This window comes from Mobula hypostoma, chromosome X1 (genome assembly GCF_963921235.1).
Source record: "Mobula hypostoma chromosome X1, sMobHyp1.1, whole genome shotgun sequence".
Taxonomy (NCBI): domain Eukaryota; kingdom Metazoa; phylum Chordata; class Chondrichthyes; order Myliobatiformes; family Myliobatidae; genus Mobula; species Mobula hypostoma.
Genome location: NC_086128.1, coordinates 17,233,409 through 17,253,299, shown reverse-complemented (window position 1 = coordinate 17,253,299; position 19,891 = coordinate 17,233,409). Strand labels below are relative to the sequence as shown.

At 45.1% G+C, this 19,891-nt stretch overlaps 1 protein-coding gene across 3 annotated transcripts in view; it reads right to left on the bottom strand.

The window, feature by feature from the left end:
- Positions 1-9,937: 9,937 nt before the first annotated feature.
- asic1b (acid-sensing (proton-gated) ion channel 1b) overlaps positions 9,938-19,891 on the bottom strand; it is a 921,001-nt gene continuing 911,047 nt past the window's right edge. For all 3 annotated transcript variants that reach the window (XM_063037278.1, XM_063037276.1, XM_063037277.1), the window contains exons 9-10: positions 19,341-19,445; positions 9,938-15,556 (exon numbers count right to left, since the gene is read on the bottom strand). In XM_063037278.1, the coding sequence (XP_062893348.1) occupies positions 15,452-15,556; positions 19,341-19,445 (210 nt within the window). In that variant the 3' untranslated portion in view covers positions 9,938-15,451. The remainder of the gene's footprint in view (positions 15,557-19,340; positions 19,446-19,891) is intronic.

The window sequence follows — 19,891 nt, the reverse complement described above, 5'->3', positions numbered from 1 at the left end:
AAGTGCAGAAATCAAGGAGGCTGGATATTTTGGCATCATGGTGGATGAAAGTAAAGACTTGAGTAAAAGGAGCAAATATCAGTGGTGGTGCGGTATTTGAATAACAAGACAGTGTTTGAAGAATTCTTGCACTTCACTCCAGCAGAAGGGTTGGACGCAGAGTCGCTTCTTAAAAGCATTGAACAGACACTCGCCCAGTGTGTTATTGATAAGAATGCGTGTATAGGTCAGTGTTATGACGGGGCGGCAGTGATGTCCGGGTGCAATAACGGGGTACAAGAGAGGTTCAGGAAAGAGGTCCCGCAGGCATTATATATACACTGCCATGCTCACAGACTTACCCTTGTTTTAGTGGATGTTGTGAGCAATGTACCACAAGTGGGTGAGATTTTTGAAACTGTGCAGCTGCTTTACAACTTCTTTCCAAACTCTGTTGCCCACGATCTTTTCATGAAGAAACAGAGAGAACTGGAATCAACTGCACAGCCCGTGGAGTTGAAGAAATTGTCAGATACACGCTGGGCATGGCAGTATGCAGCTTTGTGGGCTATAAGGAAATCACTCCCTGCCATTCTAGCTACACTACAGGATATTATGGGTCAACCAAATGTACGGAGGAAAACGGAGGCCAGAGCTGTAAATGGACTGATCGACGAGCAGTTTGCTTTACTTCTCTCTCTGTTTGAGGATTTATTCCGAGTCACCAAGTTCATGTCAGACCAGCTACAATCTCCCAGTTTGGAGCTTTCATCCGCTGTGGACTTGGCTCAGTCTGTTATCGATGCACTCTCAGCAAAACAGGGAGAGGATTCGTGGAGTGAAATTCAGACAAGAGCTAGGGACCTATGCGTCAAGGCCGGTATACAGAGCAGACCACATGAAAGGAGGCAGGCCCAGCCACCCCGCCGCCTACATGATTTTGTTGTTGAGGCCCAAACTGAACATCCTCTGATGACCTTCACAAGCACTGTTTCTATCCAGTTATAGACAGACTTCTGACTGAAATGAAAAGACGGTTCTTAATTGAGACTGGGGGTGTTCTGACTGGAGTCTCAGCATTGAGTCCCAAACACAAGTTCTTCCTAGACAAGAGTTGTCTTTGGCCAATGGCCCAATACTATGGAGTGACTGAAGTGAACCTGACTGCAGAGCTACATCAGGTTCGGCGTCTGCTGGAAACAAAACAAAAGCAAGGACAGACAGTGAATAACACAGTGGAATTTCTAGCTCCAATGAGACCCTACCATGATGCATTTATAGATTTATACAAACTAATCTGCATATCACTGACTCTGCCTGTTACATCTGCCTCATGTGAACGGAGTTTCTCTTGCCTCAGACGCGTCAAAAACTACTTAAGGAATAGCAGCGGTGATGCTGGGAACAGCAACATGGCTCTGTTGGCCATAAACAGCTGGAGGACCAAAGCACTTGACATCCAGAAAATCATTGATGCTTTCGCCTCCAATCAGAACAACAGATGGATTGTGCTTCTCTGAAAACATCAATGGTGAGTGCAGTTGAGTTTTTAAAAATTTGGGCCAAGACTAATGCTGATTATTATTATTATTTTGTGGTGGATACGTCATAGTCCTTATGTTTCCTGCAAATCCCAAAATATTACATTTACTGCTATTAAGCCTACTGGTTTTGCTTAGACTTCCAATCCATGATTCTGTTGATTTTTGTTTTAAATTCAGTAGCTGAATTAATTGAGGTATTGCATGGTCAGAGTACGATTTGTCCAACTCCTGGTAAAGCCTTGCATCTGTTGTTTGCCTTATTTGACTTTAATAACGATGTATCTTTTGGCATTGCTGTCTATGTAATGCGAGTAGCAGTGGGTTCGTGTTGTGTTTTTCAGTTGAAAAGCATGCATTTGATGCTGATTGCGGGATTGGTGCGTGATTCACGTTGTCCGCTGTTGCTCGGATGCTCTGTTTGTTTGTTTTGTTTATGCTCCATGTAGCCCAGGTTGTCTCCGATGCTGTTGACACTGTAACAGTTCACTTCTATATTAGATCTATCAATTGCTGTTGCTTGTGAATCAACAGAGACACATAATGCTTGAAACTGACTTTTTAACACCACGTGTCTGGCCTTGTGAATACATATTACCATACAGTGCATCCCTCAGCACCATCACTGAATCATTCAGCCTCTCCGTAGCACCAGCAAGAAAAAAATCTCTGGTGCCCGCCACTGCCCAAGTCCCTTTGCATCTCTGAGCTCTGAGTTCTCTCCCCATTTAGAAAATAGTCTCCATCTTTATTCCTTTTACAAAGTGCATGACCATACACTTCCCTGTGCTGTCCTCCATCTGCCACTTCTTTTCCCATTCTTCTAATCTGTCCAAGATTTTCTGCAGACTCGTTGCTTCCTCAACATTACCTGCCCCTCCACCTATCTTTGTATTGTCCGTAAACTTGGCCACAAAGCCATCCATTCCATCATCCATTTCATTACATATAACGTGAAAAGTAGCGGACTGAAAACTGACCCCTATGCAACAACACTAGTCACTAGCAATCAACCAATAAAGGCCTCCTTTATTTGAGAGATCAAGAAGGCAGGAGCACCAAGGGTCAGCATGGACGTGACGGGCTGAACAGCTCTCCATGACTCTGCAACTGTAGTACTAGAGAATGAGGAAAAAGTTGTTCTTCCTTGTCTTCTTAATATATCAAAATATAAAATGATAAAATGCTGCATCATAAACCACATACAGTTATCATATTAGATAATCATCATTCTGTGCTGTGTTGTACGACAGAGGTGATTATGGTCTCATCACCATTATTGTTTTTGGCAATTTTTTATACAGAAGTGGTTTTCCATTGCCTTTCCCTGAGTAGGAAGGCAACTCAGAGTAGTATCCTCTGAGTACTGTCTTTACAAGGTGGGTGACCCAGCCATTAGATAGATAGATAGATAGACAGATAGATATACTTTATTGATCCCGAGGGAAATTGGGTTTCGTTACAGCCGCACCAACCAAGAATAGAGCATAAATATAGCAATACAAAAACCACAAACAATCAAACGACAAAATGCAAACTATGCCAGATGGGAAATAAGTCCAGGACCAGTCTATTGGCTCAGGGTGTCTGACCCTCCACGGGAGGAGCTGCACGTTCGATGGCCACAGGCAGGAATGACCTCCCGTGCCGCCCAGTGTTGAATCTTGGTGGAAAATGGCCAAAGTCCAACAGTAAAAAGTCCAATATCCAGTCTACAAGCACGTTCCTCGATCGTAATATGACCCGGATTGCACCATCTGTTGTTAACCAGAACAGTAAGCACCCAACTCCTTTACGCTTACTGCTCTCAGCGCTCTTCAGAGATTGTCTGCCTGGTGTCAGTAATCGTACAACCAGGACTTGTGATATGCACCAGTGGCTCCCATGGCTTCACGGCTTCACGTGACCCTGGTCGGTGGGACGCAGGAGCTACACCTTGCCCAAGGGGGAGCTGCAGGCTCACTCCTTTGGTAGAGACGCATCTCCACCCTTATATATTATCATAGTGAAATTCAGGTCAAATTCATACAGACAAATACTCAATATAAACAGAGAGCAATGTTAAAATTAAAATGACTTCCACATTGGTAATGAATACTAATTTATAAGGGTTTTAATATAAAATCATCTGGCTTTTGAATAACTTGCTTCCCTCTTCCCTGTTGGCTGTGTGTCCAACACCCTGTCTCTTTGTTCTTCTGCGCTCTTTGTATAATTTGATTTTATTTTTGGGTTTAACCAATAAACAAGCTAAGAAAAAATAAAACCCTCACATGCTTCTTGGAAACAACTTTTCTCATTTTTATTTGTTGATAAAACTCTATGACAGCAATAAATGTCAAGCCTGCAGAATTTACACTCTCGCTTATAGTGCTTGAAGAATATGGCTTTCACAATGCTTGTGTAGATCTCCTTTGTGAATGCGCTGGCCACAGAATCAGAGTCTTACAGCATGGAAACAGGCCCTCTGGCCCAACTCATTCATGCTGACCGTGTTGTCTGGAAGCTGGTCTCATCTGCCCACATTTGGCCTCTAACCCTCCAAACCTCTCCAATCCATGTACTTACCTAAGTAGCTAGTGTGCTCACCTCAACCACTATTTCTGGCAGCTCATTCCAAATACACACCACCCACTGCATGAAGAAGTTGCCCCCCTGATGTCCCTTTTAAATCTCTCACCTCCAATGTTAAACCTACGCCATCTTATTTTTAGACACCTCCCTCTTCCTCGGAAAAAAAGACTATGCGTTTTCATCTCATCTATGCCCCTCATGATCTTATATATCTCGGTCAGGTCACCCTTCAATCTCGTACGTTTCAGGGAATAAAGTCCCAGTCTACGCAACCTCTCCTTGTAACTCAAGACCACACATTGAAATAACTTCTTCACCTCATTGACTATCAACACTGGTGCACCTCAGGGGTGTGTGCTTAACCAACTGCTCTTCTCTTTCTATAGCCATGACTATGTGGTTAGACACAGCTCAAATACCATCTACAAATTTGCTGACGATACAACCATGGTTGGTAGAATCTCAGGTGGTGACGAGAGGGCGTACAGGAGTGAGATATGCCAACTAGTGGAATGGTGCTGCAGCAACAACCTGGCACTCAACGTCAGTAAGACCAAAGAGCTGATTGAGGACTTCAGAAAGGGTAAGATGAAGGATCACACACTAATCTTCATTGAGGGATCAGAAGTGGAGAGAGTGAGCAATTTCAAGCTTCTGGGTGTCAATAGCTCTGAGGATTGAACCTGGACCCAACATATCAATGCAGCTACAAAGAAGACACAACAGCAGCTATATTTAATTAGGAGTTTGAGGAGATTTGGTATGTCACCTGAAACGCTTGTAAATTTCAACAGATTTACCAGGGAGAGTATTCTAACTGGCTGCATTACCATCTGGTATTGAGGGGACTACTGCACAGGATCGAAGTAAACTACAGAGAATTGTAAACTTAGTCAGCTCCATCATGGGCACTAGTCTCCATAGTATCCAGGATATCTTCAGGGAGCGATGACTCAAAAAGCCAGCGTCCATCATTAAGGACCCCCATCGCCCTGGAAATGCCTTGTTTTCATTGCTGGAATCAGGAAGGAGGTATAGAAGCGTGAAGGCACAATGATTCCAGAATGGTGATCTCCTGTGTGTGTGTGGATACAGTGATCTCCTGCGTGTGTGAACACGGTGATCTCCTGTGTGTGTGTGGATACAGTGATCTCCTGCGTGTGTGAACACGGTGATCTCCTGTGTGTGTGTGGATACAGTGATCTCCTGCGTGTGTGAACACGGTGATCTCCTGTGTGTGTGTGGATACAGTGATCTCCTGCGTGTGTGAACACGGTGATCTCCTGTGTGTGTGTGGATACAGTGATCTCCTGCGTGTGTGAACACGGTGATCTCCTGTGTGTGTGTGGATACAGTGATCTCCTGCGTGTGTGAACACGGTGATCTCCTGCATGTGTGGATACAGTGAACTACTGTGTCTGTGGACATGGTGATCTCCTGTGTGTGTGACCATGGTGATCTCCTGTGTGTGTGGACACGATGATCTCCTGTGTGTGTGGACATGGTGATCTCCTGTGTGTGTGGACACGATGATCTCCTGTGTGTGTGGACATGGTGATCTCTGTGTTTGTGGACAATGTGATCTCCTGTGTGTGTGGACACGGTGACCTGTCTGTGTGGACATGGTGATCTCCTGTGTGTGTGGACATGGTGATCTCCTGTGTGTGTGACAATAGTGATCTCCTGAGTGTGTTGATACAGTGATCTCCTGTGTATGTGGACATGATCTCCTGTCTGTGTGACCATGGTGATCTCCTGTGTGTGTGGACACGGTGATCCCCTGTGTGTGTGGCCATGGTGATCTCCTGTGTGTGTGTACATGGTGATCTCCTGTGTGTGTGTGACCAGGGTAATCTCCTGTGTGTGTGGACAATGAGATCTCCTGTGTGTGAGGTCACGATGATCTGCTGTGTGTGTGGACATAGTGATCTCCTGTGTGTGTGGGAAAACAGTAATCTCCTGTGTATGTGGACACAGTGATCTCCTGAGTGTGTGTCCATGGTGGTCTCGTGTGTGTGTGGACATGGTGATCTCCTATGTATACGGAGACAGTGATCTCCTGTATGTGCGGACATGGTGATCTCCTGTATGTGTGGACATGGTGATCCCCTGTGTGTGTGGGAACATGCTGATCTCCTGTCTGTGTGTATATAGTGATCTCCAGTGTGTTTGGAGTTGACAATCTCCTCTGTGTGTGGACACGGTGATCCCCTGTGTGTGTGGACAATGTGATCTCGTGTGTGTGTGCACATGGTGATCCCTCCTGTGTGTGGACATGGTGATCTCCTCTGTGTGCAGACATGGTGATCCCCTGTCTGTGTGGACACAGTTATTTCCTGTGTGCGAGCACACGGTGATCTCTCCTGTGTGTGACCATGTTGATCTCCTGTGTGTGTGGACATGGTGATCTCCTGTATGTGTGGGAAAATGGTGATCTCCTGTGTGTGTGGGAAAATGGTGATCTCCTGTGTATGTGGACACGGTGATATCCTCTGTGTGCGGACATGGTGATATCTTGTGCATGTGACCATGGTGATCTCCTGTGTGTGTGGACAAGATGATCTCATGTGTGTGTGGACATAGTGATCCCCTGTGTATGTGGAGAGAGTGATCTCCTGTGTGTGTGTGTGTGTGGACGTGGTGATCTCCTGTGTGTGTGGACTTGGTGATACCCTGTGTGTGTGGCCATGGTGATCTACTGGGTGTGTTGACACGGTGATCTCCTATGTGTGGACATGGTGATCTGTGTGTGTGGACATGGTGATCCCATGTGTGTGTGTGGACATGGTGATCCCCTGTGTGTGTGGACATGGTGATCCGGTGTGTGTGGACATGGTGATCTCCTGTGTGTGTGGACTTGGTGATACCCTGTGTGTGTGGACATGGTGATCCCATGTGTGTGTGGACATGGTGATCCCGTGTGTGTGTGTGTGTGGACATGGTGATCCCGTGTGTGTGTGTGGACATGGTGATCTCCTGTGTGTGTGGACTTGGTGATACCCTGTGTGTGTGGACATGGTGATCTCCTGTGTGTGTGGACTTGGTGATACCCTGTGTGTGTGGACATGGTGATCCCATGTGTGTGTGGACATGGTGATCCCGTGTGTGTGTGTGTGTGTGTGGACATGGTGATCCCGTGTGTGTGGACATGGTGATCCCGTGTGTGTGTGTGGACATGGTGATCCCCTGTGTGTGTGGACATGGTGATCCGGTGTGTGTGGACATGGTGATCTCCTGTGTGTGTGGACTTGATGATACCCTGTGTGTGTGGACATGGTGATCCCATGTGTGTGTGGACATGGTGATCCCGTGTGTGTGTGTGTGTGTGTGTGGACATGGTGATCCCGTGTGTGTGTGTGGACATGGTGATCTCCTGTGTGTGTGGACTTGGTGATACCCTGTGTGTGTGGACATGGTGATCTCCTGTGTGTGTGGACTTGGTGATACCCCGTGTGTGTGGACATGATGATCTCCTGTGTGTGTGGACATGGTGATCTCCCATGTGTGTGTGTGGACACGGTGATCCCGTGTGTGTGTGTGGACATGGTGATCCTGTGTGTGTGTGTGTGTGTGGACATGGCGATCTCCTGTGTGTGTGGACTTGGTGATACCCTGTGTGTGTGGACATGGTGATCCCCTGTGTGTGTGGACATGGTGATCTCCTGTGTGTGTGTGTGATCCCCTGTGTGTGTGTATTTGGTGATCTCCTGTGTGTGTGGCCATGGTGATCTACTGGGTGTGTTGACACGGTGATCTCCTATGTGTGGACATGGTGATCTGTGTGTGTGGACATGGTGATCCCATGTGTGTGTGACCATGGTGATCTCCAGTGTGTGTGGACATGGTGATACCCTGTGTGTGTGGACATGGTGATCTCCTGTGTGTGTGGACATGGTGATCTCCTGTGTGTGTGACCATGGTGATCTCCAGTGTGTGTGGACATGGTGATACCCTGTGTGTGTGGACATGGTGATCTCCAGTGTGTGTGGACATGGTGATCTCCTGTGTGTGTGACCATGGTGATCTGTGTGTGTGGACATGGTGATACCCTGTGTGTGTGGACATGGTGATCTCCTGTGTGTGTGGACATGGTGATCTCCTGTGTGTCGATACAGCGATCTCTAGAGTATATGGACACCGTGATCTCTTGTGTGTGTGGACACGGTTATCTCTTGTATATGTGGACACAGCGATCTCCTGTGTGTGTGGACATGGTGATCTCGGTGTGTGAACAGAATGATCTCCTGTGTACATCGACACACTGATCTCCTATTTGTGAACACTCTTCATGTGATAGTCTGACCTGACTGAGTTCCCAGACCACAGTGTGACGAGGTTTACTCAGGGTCCAGATGCCATGCACTGCAGCTCAGGTGCTCTTTAGAAATAGGTAGGGAAGGGTGAAGGAACTCCAGAGAGTCATTCCCCATGATGCAAACTCTTGAAACCACAGACTGCAGGTATTGTGTGCGGGAGATCAGTGTCACAATGTCGGCCCTTTCATTGGTGTTTCATTCCCTTTCCCTGCGTGGCACTTCGTAGCATTCCTGCGAGACAGCAGAGGAGGGAAGATCACCGATAAAAGGTCTGATCTCTGCTGGAAATGTCCAGTGTAAATGTGATGTCTGAGGGATTCCGGGCAAATAGCAACTGAGGTGCTGAGGAGAATCGTGCCCAGAAGTTCTCAGACCAGTATAGTGTTGGGAGTTGGAGGGCAGCTACATCCAGATATAACCAATACAGTTATCTCTCCCGGGAAAGATCACTGTTATGTGCAATCTGCAAATGAAAAATGAGGATGAAATGATCGACTGATCCAATTTCTCGAGTGCAGTGCCAAGCCTTGATCAAGAGAATCAATTGAACTCCACCCTTCCCCAGTGCCCTCAGCTTCACGGAGGCAACTGCCAGCTGTGGTGTCGAGTACACTCTTGGAAGGAGCAGCACCAGCTCACTGGGAGGTGACTGTTGAGGGTGAAAGCTGAGCCCAGTTGAAATTAGCTGAGAAAATTATTTAGATTTGGAAACCCTCTTGTTTGACCATTGACTCGGTGGCTTCCTCTGTATTGGAACTCAGCCATTGGAAGGTTTTCTGGTTTGAAGAACCAGAGTGAGGGCCAGCAGTACAGCACAGTAACTGGCCTTTCAGCTGACTATGTCGATTCAAGCTAATCCTTTCTGCTTGCACATGATTCATATCCCTCCATTCCCTGCCTGTCAATATGTCTGTCTAAATGCCCCTTAAACGTTGCCATCCAATTGGGTTCCACCACCTCCCCTGGAAGCACATTCCAGGCACCCACTACTCTGTGTAAAGTATTCTGCCCTGTAAATCTTCTTTAAACTTTCTCTCTCTCACTTTTTCCCATCTTGTGGATTGGGATGGGGCATGAACTTTTCTTCTGACCAGCAGGAGTTCCAAAAGCTTCAACACAGACACTGTAATATGGAGACAACTCGCTACCACTTCATCAAAAATGCCTGAACAACAGCAAGAAATTGAAATATTGACATTTCTTCCCCTCAGAATTAAAGACATATAGTGGACAATTTGTTCTCTTGGATAGAAGTTACTGATCCTGCTCTCAATCACTCCTCTTGTTTTTACCCTTTCTGTGTGGTTTGACATGAATGTGCGTCAACAGTTTCAGGAATTCACAGCACATTCTGTTGATTCTACACTGTTACAAGCGTGGGGAAGGATTATAAGCCCACAAATCCTTTCCAGCTTGTTACTTGCTTTTGCACAGAGAGGTTGCTGTTCAACATTTAACTCCAGGTAAATGAAACAAAGCCCTCGATACACTTTGCAGAAATGACCACACATCACATTTACAATGGCATACTATGATATATATTTATTAATATCATATATGTAAAGAAGGGCATCTTTATTGATGGCAGGTACAATATACTTGAAAATTGGTTTTCTCACAAGAAGCCATGATCTCTGTGATTTGAAAGCTCCAACCTCTTTGACTGCATGTGTACCCAAAACTGACCCTAACTACTCAAGATATCCCGATCCTTCACGAGGCCACCCTTTCACTCCAGCAGGCCCACCATGACTAGCTGATGGAATGCTGCCAATGTCACTGATGAAATGCTTTGTTCCAATGGGGCAACTTTTGCCTCACTGAACAGCCATTGTCTTGAGCTTAGACAAAGCAACAGAATGAAGATCTGAAGACCAGTGATGAGGTTTCTTGAGCTGAGTCTTCACCTAGCATTCTAAGATTACCATAAAAATCCCCTTGTCTTTTCTCTTTGGACAATTTAGTGTGTGTGTGTGTGTGTGTGTGTGTGTGTGTGAATTCCGAATCAAGACCAACCTTCCAGAATAGTAAAATACTACAGTCTGCCAATCAAAATTCGGGAAGAGACAATGGTGCTTCAGCTACAGAAACTATTCATTGCAGCTCCCATGTTTTCCAATGATAAAATAGTGAATCACCCATCGTACTCTACCATTCTGTACCCTTGTGCTTTATCTGAATAAAATTTGTACATAGTACATATAGATTCCATGTTAAAGGCTAAATGTTTTGTTTTGTTCCTCATACAAGTAAAGGCAGTCTGAAGTCAGTAACAAGGAATGGCACAATAGCTTTGTAATATTAAGAGCATCTAATGGTTTCTATACATAACACATTAAGCTAAGTGAATAAGATGCAAGTCAATGTATTGTATCTGATGTTATTTGGCGGGACTGATACATAACAGGAATTGCACAGGCTTGACGGTATTGGCTTGGTTTCAATTTGCTCCCTAGGTATCACTCCTTTATCTTACATTTAACAAAAAACAAACATTTAAATGACTGTCAGAGCTTTCTTGTGGATTGTCACTTGGAGACTGGAGAACTGCAGGCAGTGTGAAGGCTCTGAGACCATTGGCTAAGTAAGTTCAAGTTGGAAGTTGTTATTGCAGGAGGGAGGTTGGGGGTTCTCTGTTGGTTAGCAGGGTCCTGGAAAAAGGGCGGAAAGAGGTTTGCCTTGGAACTTCTATTTCTGTCCATATGTGGATTGAGTGGCATCTGCCAATGCTGACAGACCTTATTGAGAAGATTTTCATACTTCTCCTCCTTGTATGAGGCAAGACGCTTCTTAAAAGCTTCAAGCAAGTGGTCTACCTGATTGAGGAAACCAATATCAATATACAAAGCATCAGCACTGAGGATGGTTAAGGCGCTGGTTCTAATAGTACTTTGCAATCAAGGAATTAGAAATTCACCACTGGGCTGGTCTAAGTGCAGCTTTTGGTAATTCACCTAAAAAAATTCTTACCTTAAGTGGGGGGGGGGGCGGAATTGGACAAACATTTTCTTTCAAGGCAAAGACTGGCTGTTAGTTCTTCTTTTGCTGAATAATGTTAACAGTAGCAAAAGGTTACCAATTTTTTCACACCCATTATCAGCAGCCAGCCTTCTGAAATCCATCAGAATCAGCAGTTAACATAAATGTTCGATGCTCCCACGGTCATTATGTGTCATCTCAGCTGAGAAGCAATGTAACATCTCTATTCTTCACCACATCTACTCACCTAATTCTCCCAAGGTGAGGTCAACTATTTCATGGCTATAAACGCCAGTTTACAATGGATGCATTGTTAAAGCTGCTTTATTCTGTAATCCCAGCAAGAACAGCACCAAGGTCATCTCTCCCTTCACGATGGGCCAGGAAAACCACCCAAGACCAAAGGCACATTTTCAGTGAGTGACTAGAAGCCTGAATCTGAGAGGCCCAGGTACTGCACTTCCCAAATCCAAAACTTCTTTAAAATACACCAGTGTTTTCAATGTGGTACCAATCCCACATTAACGGGAGATCTCAAAATCCTTCTTATTTCTCTGCCTTTGGCTAACTATTTCCAGTGTAGAGAAAGACACATTAGCAAGAGATGTCTGTGCTCACTTTTATAATGTCCCAAGTCAATATAAATCTGGTCATGGCTGACACCAACAGTACTGCTGGCTTTGTTTCTGTTTTAGGTCACTGTGCTCCAATTGCTTGTCACAGGTATCCTGGCTGATCATCAGTGCATGAAGAATCCCCTTGCCTTACAGACTCTTAGCTGCCAGCTAACCATGACACGTCTTCTGAGAAGTAGGAGGCCGTTGGTTCCAGTCACTGGAATGAAATCAATTTACACTCCCATGACTCTGACAGTCATTTAAAATGCCAACGAACTTAATATTTAGTACAGAGCTTCACATTACTTAATGTCAGGCTAGTTTCAAATGATTACCTCTGCAGTTTGAATTAGATTGTTAGTCCTTTGTTGACGTTAATCACCAATTCACCTCCTCTCCAAAGTGGAGACTGAAGTTTCCTTAAGATAAATTCAAGCACACAGATTACTCTGTTGAGATTCTTCAAACATCAGATGGTTTGTCTTGCATGACAGGTTTGTAAGAGTATAATACAATAGTGGAGAACCTCTCGTGGTGGTTAACCAAGGTTTTACTATGATAATCCATGCTGAAATCAATTATGTTCTGTGTTGCTTACAGCAATGGTCACCACACACTAAAGTCTAAAGAAAGTGTTGTCTCCTGTCTTGGAGTTCTGATTCAGATGGGAATGTGCTAATCACTTTCCAACTCAATGACTGACTAAAAGCTGGTCAATGGCCCAATTCCAGACCAATGCTGGACCAGGACACTGAGCTCCTGAATTCCATCATGCTGCTTTGGACAGTTACTACAAGCTGGGCGTCTAGAGATGAAGAATAATTGCCTAGGAGGGAACAGGGATAAATTTGCTGTCAAATGACATGGTTTTATTTTTTGATAAATAGAAAGTATGGAGTCTGCCCCAAGTCCAGGCGCAATCAAGGTGCTACAACCAGAGATGAGGTTTTGAAGGCTTGCTGTGAGCAAGAGAGGTGCAAGTATGTTCACAAAACCATATCGGAATCCTACTGTCCTTGGCTGTGCGCAGGCCACTAAATAGCTTCATACTCACCTCAGATCACAAAAGTGATCTGAAGTTTAGAGGTTAATATTGTATTCAACACTTAGTTGTGCAGTAGCCCAGCTATGTATCTTGATTAATAAATTCAAACCATGTCAGGTTTGATGATCAGTTCTCTCTTTTTCCCTCCACAACTCCTGACCCCTCATTCACCTGCTGCTCTAGGGAGGGATCTGAATTGCCCTGTCCCTGATCAACATTCCACCCAGAGTGGGCAAACTGAAACCCAGAATGGTGGTCATCACAGGCATGAGCTGGTGGATGGTGTCCCTTGCTTAAGCGATTCCAGACATCATGTAACAACTGAAAAGCAGGAATGAACTGGCAGTCCAGCACTCAGAGTCAATGAGAAAGGATCACCTTAGGTCACTGACACCTTCTATTAGCATCCTCTGGAGTGAGACTGCCTTGGGAGAGAATCCCACCTTATGGCAAATGTTAGGAACAGGAAGACTTCCTCATTCCTTGCCTTTTAAACTCACGAGAGAACATAGGCCATCAACATTTTGCTGTTGATATTTCTGTAGCAGGCAATTTCTTTTTTACAAGGTCAAGTTGCTAGCTCGACGCTCAACCCAGCACAGATGGAAAGCGTGCCGGGGAGCCGGCTGGGTTCGAACTCGGGAGCCTTCGCTCCGAAGTCCGGCACTGATGCCACTACGCCACCAGCCGGCTCTTCCTCATGCATGCTCCCCTATTTAATTTGCTTATGGTTCATCTGTATCCTGGCTACACTCTGAGTTCCTTGACCCTTGATGCCATTGTCATTCACTTCTATGATCTGCAGGGCTCTTAAGAATCCACTTCTTTGTACAATATACAGTATACCTATTTTCCTTGATAATTGTTGGTGGCATCCTGCCCTATCAGCATCGACCCTTCACTGAGGATCCTTAGCAAAGGTAGCAGTCGAGAATAGCAGACCAGGCAGCGGTGTGGTATTCAAATCCAAGAGCAGTGAGAGCATCTCAGGAACTGTCCAAGAAACTGAAATCCTGTCTCACTCAGTGGTCACCAACATTCATTGGGGGCAAAATATCACTTTCATGGAGCTTTGTGTTACAGTGTTTGTCTCTCTGAGAACACCGACTCTACTCTCTGTTTAGGCAGTGGATGAGGGTTGGGTGTTTTATTTTAATTCTTCTATTTCCTTTTAGTAACATTTACATGGAGGTCATGTGTCAAACTAACCCAAACCAGAGCGAGGGAGCTTTATCTCCACTGTGATTTGATGGAAACGTAGCCCATGATCATTGCCACAGTGCTTCTGTTTCTAACGCAAGGTCAGCATTAAGTCCAAACCATTCTCTTCCTGCAGGTGCCATAAGGTCTGCCCAGTCTTTGCTGTGGGCCATAGCTGACATGGAGTGAAGCTCCTTCTACCCGTTCCTGCCATGTACCATCGGGGGTCAGACACGGAGTGAAGCTCTTTGGATTTCCAACTTTTTCCTCTTTATGACCTTCCATCTATCGCCAGCTTCTTCTCAACAAGCTTTATTCTGCTTTCTTAGGCAACGTCAAGAACATTGGGCTGGGAAAGCACATGCGGTACCGCACTGGGCACTGCAGAAGCAAAAGCATTCATCGAAGACAGGAACCTGCATCGTTTCTTCAAGGGGTAAAAGAACGCGATGCAGCACCAAACGGGCAGCAGTACAAAACGGATGAGGTACCAACTGTCTTTACAACCTGGACTGATGGTTCTCGTTGCCATCATCCACTGATTTACCACGTGCAGTGCTGCTCCCTCAGTGTTAGATTGGATTGAACCTGTATGGTTACGCGACGAATGAATAATTCAGCACAAACCCATCAATCAAGCCTGCACCACTCTTCCCCTCTTTGGTGCCTTCCACCAACTGCAAGGGAACTATAGTGTGAAGTGACCATTTGGTGAAGGGGTGAAAGGCTACTCATGAACAAAAGCTGTCACGGTAGAATGAGTTGCTGCAGCAAATGATTTCACAAGATGAGATGAAATGGGATCTAAATGCTTTCATTAAGCTTAAGAACATGATCACACAAGATAATACAAGCGGCCTACATAAGCATTTACGATAAAGAGTGAATAAAAAATCCCTTTTACAAAACTGGAATATGACTCTAGATGAGAGAAAAAAGTTGTTTTTTTTTTCTTTTTTTTTTGAAAAGTTAGTGAGTGGAGTCCACGGAACAGTCATCCCCAATACTGCCATTTTGTTTCAAGCGCATAGTCGGGTTGTCGATTTGCTTTTGAATGTGTCTCCAGAAGGTTTGTTCAATGACTTTGGTAGGTCAGGATTGGACAGCCCCAATCTCCGTGGACAGTCCAATCTCCTTTCTGCTCGTTGAACTGTGAGATAAGTGGGTGTTGTGGGTGTCGCCAATTGTCAGGCTCCGCCATCAGCAAGTGAAGTCTTCGAAGGTGCTGCGGGGCGGGTGGTGAGGTAGAATGTTCGCTGGGTACGTCATTCCCGCCGGGTGGCTCCTTAGATTCTCACATGGGTTCTGTGTAGGAAAAGAAAATTCCATGCACCGACAGTCAAAAGGTTGTCAATGTCCCATTTTCTGTTAAAATTCCCTGCACATCAGAGACTTTAGAACAGAAGCAGGATAATGTAGTGGGAATTCTAGTTGGCTTGTTTTTCTGGAAAGATGGGAACAAAAATGCTGTTCCTTATCAGAATCCAGCTTGTGAACATGGGTAAGCCATGGTGATGGAATCCAGGCCATTATGAGAGACTGGGCAGGCTGGGACTGTTTTCCCTGGAATGAAGGAAGCAGAGGGGTGACCTTACACAGGTTTATAAAATCATAAGGGGTGTAGATCAGCGGTCCCCAACCACTGGGCCGCGGACCGGTACCGGGCCGTGAGGAAACGATATGAGTCAGCTGCACCTTTCCTCATTCCCTGTAATGCACTGTTGAACTTGAACATAGGGTTGCCAACTGTCCCGTATTAGCCGGGACATCCCGTATATTGGGCTAAATTGGTTTGTCCCAAATATGGGACCGCCCTTGTCCCGTATTTCCCCCGCTAAGGTAGAGCGTTCCTATGAAACCTTTCGTGCCGAAATGGCGTAAAGCGAAGAAGTAATTACCAGTAATTTATATGGGAAAAATTTTTGAGTGTTCCCAGATCCAAAAAATAACCTACCAAATCATACCAAATAACACATAAAACGAAAATAACACTAACATACAGTAAAAGCAGGAATGATATGATAAATACACAGCCTATATAAAGTAGAAATAATGTATGTACAGTGTAGTCGGGAAGATGAAGGCAAAACCGATTTGTGGGGGGAAAAGTTGGCACGTACGCGCATGCGCACATCACACATGCACACACAGGTGCCTGCGCAAGGCTTCATTGTCATGGTAGTCTTTCCTGGGGTAAAGTGTCCCGGGATTTGACTGTATGTGTTGGCTCCTTTAAAGAGCTGTCCAATTGTAGAAGACAATTCCCTTATTTGGGAGTGAGAAAGTTGGCAACCCTAACTGTAAAAGACATGTTGAGGTGAGCTTAACCCTACTTGAACACACCCGCCCCCCCACCCCCCACCCCCGGCCCGCAAGAATATTGTCAATATTAAACCGGTCCGCGGCGCAAAAAAGGTTGGGGACCCCTAGTGTAGATAGTCACAGTCCATTCCCCAGGGTAGTGTTGTCTAAAATCAGAAGGTATAGGGTTAAAATTAGAGAGGAATGATTTAAAAGGGACCTGAGTGTGGTCCATATATGGAACGAGAGCTGCCAGAGGAACTAGCAAAAATGGCTACATTAACATATTAAAAACATTTGGACAGGTACGTGAATAGAGTCTTTGAGCACTACAGCACAGAAATAGGCATTTTGGTCTATCCAGTCCATGCTGGCCATGCTTTCTGCTTAGTACAACTACCTGAACCCAGACCATGGCCTTCCGTACCTCTCCCATCCATGTACCTATCCAAACTTAAGTATTGCAACTGAACCTGCATCCACCACTTCTGCTGGCAGTTCGTTCCACCCTTGCACCACCCTCTGAGTGAAGATGTTCCCCTCAGACTTCCCTTAAGTATGTGACCTTTTACCCTTAACCCATGACCTCTAGTTCCAGTCTCACCCAACCTGAGGGGAAAAAGCAGCATGCATTTACCCTATCTACAACCTTCATAATTTTGTATACCTCTATAAGATCTGCTCTCCTTCTCCCCACTCCAGAGAATAAAATCCTAACTTATTCAACCTTGAGGAAAGGTTTACAGGAATATGGGAAATATGTGGTCAAATTGGACTAGCTAAGATGGGAATCCTGGTTGGATAGAGCAGCTGGACTGAAGGACCCATTTCCATGCTCTATAATTCTACGACTCTCTGACATGAATGCAATGAGGCAGATCAGCACCTGTGGTGCCATTTCCTGTACAGGGTGGGCACATCCTGTGTGTGAAATTCCTGTGTAACTTCCAGCAGTGAACAGGAAAATGACAGCAAAGACTGTGGTTCCATCAAACGTTCGGGTCAAGATCTGAATCTTCAGCTTACTTCTGTTATAAGAGCAAAGGGTTTTAGCTGATCACGGGTAGGATACTCTAAATTTGAACACACAAAGTAAGGACGGGACAGTTAGCCCTCTGTTGTGTATTTAATATTTCAGTAATTTGTGAGTAATATTGCAAATATATTGTTTGATGAAGCATTCTTGTTTATTTAAATAATTAATTATGGGTTGTATGTATAAATATGTGAATTGCACACGTCACTACACTACCACATGGTACGTGTGTGCCTCACTTAAAGTAAAGAATGAATTTAGACTGGCATCTCTCGACTGTCTTGCTTTCCTTTGAATTAGTTTAATGTTTTGAAGTTACCCTTGGCTTATTGAGTCCATACCGGCCAGCATGTGGTCCCCTACACTGATCCTATACTAATCCCAGTCAACACTGAGGGCCCCTTTGAGTGGGACTCTCAGATTAGTCAACTGGTGTACTGCCCCCATTAGAATGTTACTGAAATGACACAAGCTCTCTCTTACAGCTGTCAGGGAGAGGAGGCATCTGCCTCACCTGGATTTGAACTGGATTCCCATAAAATATAAGGACAATGCCCCAGTGAGAATGGTCCGTGTTCTTCTACAATTGGACAGCTCTTTAAAGGAGCCAATACATACAGGACAGCTTGAACAGCCCCCATCTGTGCTGTGAGGTTGTGTGATTCTGTGACCCAATTCAACTTCTTGGAATGCCATTAGATTCTGTTTGGAGATGTAGTGAGGGTGCCCAGAGCAGCTGATCATACAGTTGATCACACATAGGCACAGGGCCTTGAAGAAATACAGTAAATGACTGCATATGGTTCTCCTGATACACTCATGACTTACTGTGATCAAGTTTGCAATGAGGTGAGTGACTTGATTTGATTACTGTACCTATTTAGTGAGTTCAGCACAACAGTGTGGGCCGAAGAACCTGTTCCTCTATCATATTTTCTATTTTCTCTATACTGTGACGTGGTTACTTTTATTTCATTACCTGTAGCTTGAAGACGTTAACTTTCCGATCTTGTGAATGGGGCCTTAATTGCACACAGCTAAATTATTACTGCAATAAGTACATTTTGTCTCGCTGATTATCTGCTGGCATCTTCATTTTACAGAGCAGCAGAGAAGAGCAGGTCCTATGCTATTTCCATGACGATGGATTGGAGGAGCTGCCCTTCGGGACTCCTTTGCATCCTTGTCTGATCCTGAATTCATGTGCTTCAATGAATATCTATTAATGTCAGGAAAGCAGTGCACTTGGCAAGGGATAAGTGTTTCATTTACTTCCACTGCCTTACTGCTAAGATGCTTGCAGTGTACACTTCATCCTTCTGATGTCGATGTAAGGAAATGGGTATGATCCCAGTGGAGAAGAAAGAAATAATGATCCCTCTTGGTGAAGTTAGCATCTGCCTGGCAGCTCCCAAACCACAGAACAGTAGGCTTGTAGCAGTCAAGTGGTGTGGGACCAGCGCAAAGGGCTGAGAGCAAGTCAGTGGCCTGCTCTGCAGGTAGTAGGATTACAGCTCACCGTGTCACCTGGGAGCGAGTCTGTGCCGCAACTGTGTGAGGTCAGGGCAGGAGACAGGTACTGGGCTGCTGCTCATTGTCTGAGGCTTAGTCAGGGCTTGGGAATACACTGCGAGGCATTGCCAGGCCTGGAGGAAGTCTGCAGCCTAGAGGCTGTGTGACACAAGGAGGTATGACACAGTAATGGAAAAGGAAAATATCTCGCAACCTCCGGCACGATGAAACAATACTTGCATGGCGTTTGATGTCATCCAGGCTGAGAGTTACTCCTTTGTTGTTGTTGTTCCTCTTCTGCTGTTTCCCATATTTCAGTAAACCGCAGAGTTTGTGTTTCAACACCTGGCAACGTAAAAGGGTCAAATGTCATTGAGTGCGTCATCACAGGGTGGACGATGCAATGTGGCTTCCTTGGTATGGCCAGCTCTAGGAAACCAAATTCCTCCAGTTCTGGCCTCCTGATCAGCCCAAGGTTAACTGGGTCACATGAAGCCTTCAACTGACAAGATCTTAAAGCAATGAAATACCCTCTATCAACATTCTCTATATACTTCTGGTCACCTGATTTATATTTTTATTGGCATGAATGACAAAATCATAGAAACTTTATGACACTGAGCCCTTCATGTTCATACTAGCTGACAAAGAGCTCCCCAGCGTAATCCCATCTCCCACGCTGGGTCTGCATCACTGCACATCAAAATTCTTCAAGGACACATCCTCTGGGTGAATCTACATTTCATTCCTCCCCTGTGATCCTCATACCAATCACTTTACATCAGTGCTTT